Raw genomic sequence first — 5,292 nt, 5'->3', positions numbered from 1 at the left:
AGCGAAGGTTTCTACTTTCACACTTAAAAACTATAAAGAAGCAATGTGCAAGTTTCTACTTGCACACTTAAAAATTATGAGGAAGCAATGTGCAAGTTTCTACTTGCACACTTTTTTGTATATAAAATAAAATTAAAAAATGGCAATTTTGCTTCAAGCCCCAAGACATGCAGAGAAAGTAATTTGATTGATAATTTGACTTTTTTACATCTTTTTATATACTTGTATAAAAAAATATCAAAAGCTATCTAATGTAAACTATATGTGTAAAGCTACATTGAATTTATTAAATGTGATTAACATATAACAAATTTCGCGAAAGTTCATTCAAATACAATTTAAGTAATCGTGTTTAATATTGCCAAATTTTGCATATCTATTTTCAACGTAGCAAAATGTAATTTTTGTCACGCACAGATATCGAAGATGGGGAAGATTACGGGCGTTATGAACATTGACGAGTGCGGTCGCCGACAGGATTTTAACGTAAAGATCATGAACTTTCGACAATCGGATGTCGTACAAACAGGTTTTTGGGCCTCCGGCAGAGGAGTGCAGCTCTTACGAACTGAAAAGGAGCGAGAAAGCGAATTGTACAAATCCATCAGAGAAAAGACATTCAAGATCAGCACTAAAATAGTTTGTACTACTGTTTAATACGTTAATTTAATCTTACATTAAGATCACACTAATTAATTTGATAACTAATGGGTGTTATTCTATTAGTTATCAAAATTGTGATTTATAAAATCATTATATAATCCATAAATTATATTATCATCATCATCTAAGTCCTTGACATTTTGGCAGATGTGTGGTGACTATGCTTGTCCTTCCATGTTTCTGATAACGTCCCTAATAGTGGTGCGCCATCTGTCTCGGTTGATGGTGGCCCTCACTGCCTCCTCCATGTTGGTATTAAGAAGCTGTTTAACTGTATCGGTCCATCGGGTTGGTGAGCGACCTCGTCGTCGCTTCCCTTCCGGCTTCCCCTGGACTATCAGGTGTTCAATAGTATTGCTGCGATTTATGTGTCCGAAGAACTTGAGGATGCGGCTGTACACGTAGCTGGACAGTCTTTGGGACGGATTTATTTCTTCCAGTATAGACACGTTTGTCCTCCTCGCTGTCCAAGAGATTCGCAGCATCCTTCGCCAGCACCACAAACGCATCCACATGTCGTCGGTCGGCTGCTCGTAGCGTCCATGTTTCGGAGGCGTAATGGAATACCGAGAACACCAATGTTCTGACCAAGTTGACTTTGGTTTGGCGTGTGATGTTGGGGCTTTTCCATACCTTGGTCAGTTGGGACATTGCCACTCTTCCCAGCTGGATACGCCTGCGAATCTTCTCCCCGCAGTCTCCCCGGTTATTTATTAGTGCGCCCAGATATACAAATTTATCGACTACTTCGAAACGATCAATGCGTGACGTGCCAGGGAAGTTATCATGTTCCCGGTCGACTATCATGATTTTTGTCTTGGTGTTATTTGTGTAAAGTCCATAATCTAAACTGGTGTTATTAAGCCTATCCAGGAGTGCAAGGAGCTCCTCTTTGCTCCTCGCGACCAGCAGCGTGTCGTCCGCATATCTAAGATTCGAGATCTTTTCACCGTCTATGGTCACGCCACCATTCCAGTCCTCCAACATCTGCCTCATTATATATTCACTGTAGATGTTGTACAGAAGTGGTGAGAGTATGCAGCCTTGTCTGACCCCTTTTCTGATTACACTCTTTCCAGAGGTAGTACTCTCGAGTCTTACGACAGCTGTGCTATTTTCGTATATGAGGTGCAGCGGAAATCCTATTTCCCTAAGAATGGGCCACAGTAGGTGCCATTTGACGTTATCGAACGCCTTTTCATAATCCACAAAACACAAGAACATGGGTATATAGTACTCTTTAGCTTTTTCGATCAGCTGTCGCAGATTCAGGATCTGCTCTCTTGTACCTCGGCCACTGAAAAAGCCAGTCTGCTCTGGGGCTATCTGTCGGTTGGCAAACGGCTGCAGTCGGCTATGTATAATGTGTAGTAGGATTTTGCTGGCATGCGTGATGAGTGCTATTAGTCGATAATTCTCACACTTGCAGGTTGGGCCCTTCTTATGGAGTGGAACTATTATGGTGGTGGTCCACTCTTTGGGCCATACTGTGGTGGTCCACACTCTCTGACAGATGCGATGAAGAATTCTTGTTCCGGCAGATCCCATTACCTTGAGTACCTCTGCTGTTATATAGTCTATACCAGCAGACTTGTTATTGGCCAGTCTTCCAACTGCTCTTTCCACCTCCTCTATCAAGATGTGTGGCTCCTGTTCATATTCTTCCCGCCCACTGGCTACCACCAGCTCATCCTCCGCATACAATCTCTCACAATATCTTCTCCCTTGACAGTGGCAAATTATATTATAAGAATGGATTTAAAGTATTATGTGACTTGGGAAAGATATCTATAACAAATATAGAGAGAAAATAGTAAAATTAAATGGAAAACAATCATATTCAACCAATAATTTTGTTTTAAATGCATCATAAGGAAATACGTAGGTTAGCCGAAAACAGGAAAGGATAGAGATACGCGTCCAACCAGTCTTCGGACTGACGATAATGATAAAATGTTTCTTTTTCCATTTTTTTCTTCTTTAGAATGTAAATTCATAATAAATTACACAAATATGTTGGGGGAAAGACATGTAATAATTTCGTCCGATTCAGGGTGCTCCCTACGTTATTGAAGTGACCGATGGTTCATCACGCGGAATTCTAATCGGGTCAAAACGTTACGAAGGTTATTGCATCGATCTCATTGAAAAAATCGCAGAAAGGATCCCAGAATTCAAATACGAATTCGAACTTGTGCCCGACGGAATGCATGGCAGTTATAACGAAATAACGAAAACTTGGAACGGTCTAATCAAGCGCCTTTTGGACTTTGTAAGTAAAAAATTCTGTTTGCGGAAACTCCACTTAAACGAAGATTTGTTCTAAATTTATATATCATCTTCTCTTGCCAATTTAATCCTTCGTAGTCACCCTTGGGTCAATATGACCCGAATTTGGAGCTAAATATCGGTAAGTGCCTGGCTTAAAACCAAGAGTTTGAAGTACCTATTCTCTATAGGTAGAGACCGTTAGTCATTCGACTAAAGCGTCAGTGTTTGTATGACAGCGCGGTCGCGAAAACATCGTGCACGAATGCAGGTCACATCGACCCGTAGTGTGACTAGCACGTAATTTCAGTTTAAAAAATCGGATTTTTTTATTGTGCTTCAAACAAGTGTCTGAACCGTAAATGACTGTATAGCACCTGCGATATTTTTTTTCCATTGTTTTTATAATAATAACGGTGTTATTTATTGTCAGATGGCATACAATCTGCATAGCAAAAACATAAAAACATAAGTATTATTGTTTTTTTTTGTTATAAAATGACAAAAAAGTCATTCAGTCAGTGCAACCGCAGGCGACGCAGAGATCAACGCGACGAGTGTCGCGCATCGGCCGGGTGCAGGAGGGGCACTGTTGCCTGGTCTTCCGATCTTGCCTTGCGGGGCACGGCACAATGCGTATCTTTTACCGAATAGAATCTATCGAGCTTGCGAGCTTGAACCGTGCGTGTGTCTCTCCGTGGTACACGCTCGCCTGCGGTTGCACTGACTGAATGACTTTTTTGTCGTTTTATAACGAAAAAACAATAATACTTATGTTTTTGTGTAGTCAGGATATTAACAATAATAATAAAACACATTATTTTCTGATAAATCCATATTTTTTCCACTCCAATATCGGGCCTTTTCATGCATATACCGGAATAAATATCTTTTTTAAAACGCGCACTAGAGGACTTTTTTTTCTTAAAGTGTCGTATTTTAGGAGTACAACCGCCAAACTTTATTTTAAAAAATTAAAAAATTAAAAAGTTATGCTGAGGTAATATTTTTCGCAATAATTTCTTTACGTTTTTTCTAACAATTAAATCGTGTAGATTTAATTCCGGGGTAGAGAAGGGTATTAATGTTCCAAGATAGCTGTGTTTCAAGTCCGACAAATTTGCGGCGCGCAGTCTATTAAATTGGAATATGTACGATATGTACATTACAAAATTCGTTTTTCTTTATACATAAGTATAGAATACATGACCACCAACACCTTGTTACGGCTCCACGCTCCATCTTTCTTTGATTGATTTCTAATCTTATGAGCCTTTACTATTATATTTAAAAAGTTATGATTTTTTAAGTGAAAAAACTACTTTTTTGCGCATGTACTCGTTCACGATTTTTTTTTCAACCACACACATGTTGCCATTTGATTTCTCACAAAACCGCAGTTGTTTTATATTCTAGAATGTTCAAGGTATGTTCCAGAATTATTTGAACCCGATCGGACCGATACCATACCATTAAAATGGCAACCATTAAAAATCGACTGGGTCAATACGACCCAGTATGACTACCGCGGGATTCTAGAGAAGTGTGACTACGAAGGGTTAAGCAAAAAAAATTTCTTTCACAGAAAGATAGGACAAAAATGTAAACAAACTATCTACTTTCGTACTAAAAATTAATAATAGTTTTGAAGACGCAAAAAATTCATCTTTTATCTAAAATTCACTTCAAGAACAACCTTTTATTACTCTCAATTTTATCGAACTCTTCTATGTCATGAAAATAAATAAAAATGTACGTCTATTTCTTCAATTTTTCCGTGATCTATTACTTATTATTTCTTTATTTTTACAGGAAGCTGATTTGGCCATATGCGATCTCACAATAACATTTCAACGCAAGTCAGCTGTAGACTTTAGTTTGCCGTTCATGAACCTAGGTAACAATACTGAAATGCTGTAAAAAATATTATAATTTCGTTACTTGTTATAAATTTTAGAGAACTAAAAAATAAATTAAACAATGTTAAAAGTATTTTAAAAACAAAGTAAATAATAATAAAGCGATAAGTTTTATATATGTTATATCAATTTACGATGTTTAAATGTAATTTATATTAGGTATCAGTATTGTATACACCAAACCGGAACAGAAGCCAGTGGATTTCTTCTCATTTTTGCTTCCTCTCGGTGGCGACGTGTGGATTTGTATGGCTACTGCTTATCTCATCGTATCGATAATGTTATATCTACAAGCAAGGCAAGTTACACACACGTACACACATACACATACACACACCATGCGCGCGCGCACCACACACTTCTTACAATTAAACAAAATATTTTATAATTTTCATAAAAAACGCAATAAGAAAAATTATTCTCTTCAGATTATAACATTGAA

At 37.9% G+C, this 5,292-nt stretch overlaps 1 protein-coding gene across 1 annotated transcript; it reads left to right on the top strand.

Moving 5' to 3' along the window:
* Window positions 1-398: 398 nt before the first annotated feature.
* On the top strand, window positions 399-5,152 carry LOC112467460 (glutamate receptor ionotropic, kainate 1-like; the record flags this gene model as incomplete). The annotated part of the gene is made up of 4 exons (XM_025036094.1): window positions 399-639; window positions 2,717-2,935; window positions 4,744-4,828; window positions 5,010-5,152. Coding segments are annotated over exons 1-4 (660 nt in total), but the record flags the coding sequence as incomplete, so codon positions are not given.
* Between the last annotated feature and the right edge of the window lie 140 nt (window positions 5,153-5,292).

This window comes from Temnothorax curvispinosus, unplaced genomic scaffold (assembly GCF_003070985.1).
Source record: "Temnothorax curvispinosus isolate PA1 unplaced genomic scaffold, ASM307098v1 QBEX01017381.1, whole genome shotgun sequence".
NCBI lineage: Eukaryota > Metazoa > Arthropoda > Insecta > Hymenoptera > Formicidae > Temnothorax > Temnothorax curvispinosus.
The sequence above is the reverse complement of the archived record's forward strand: the minus strand, read 5'-3'. Positions and strand labels throughout refer to the sequence as shown.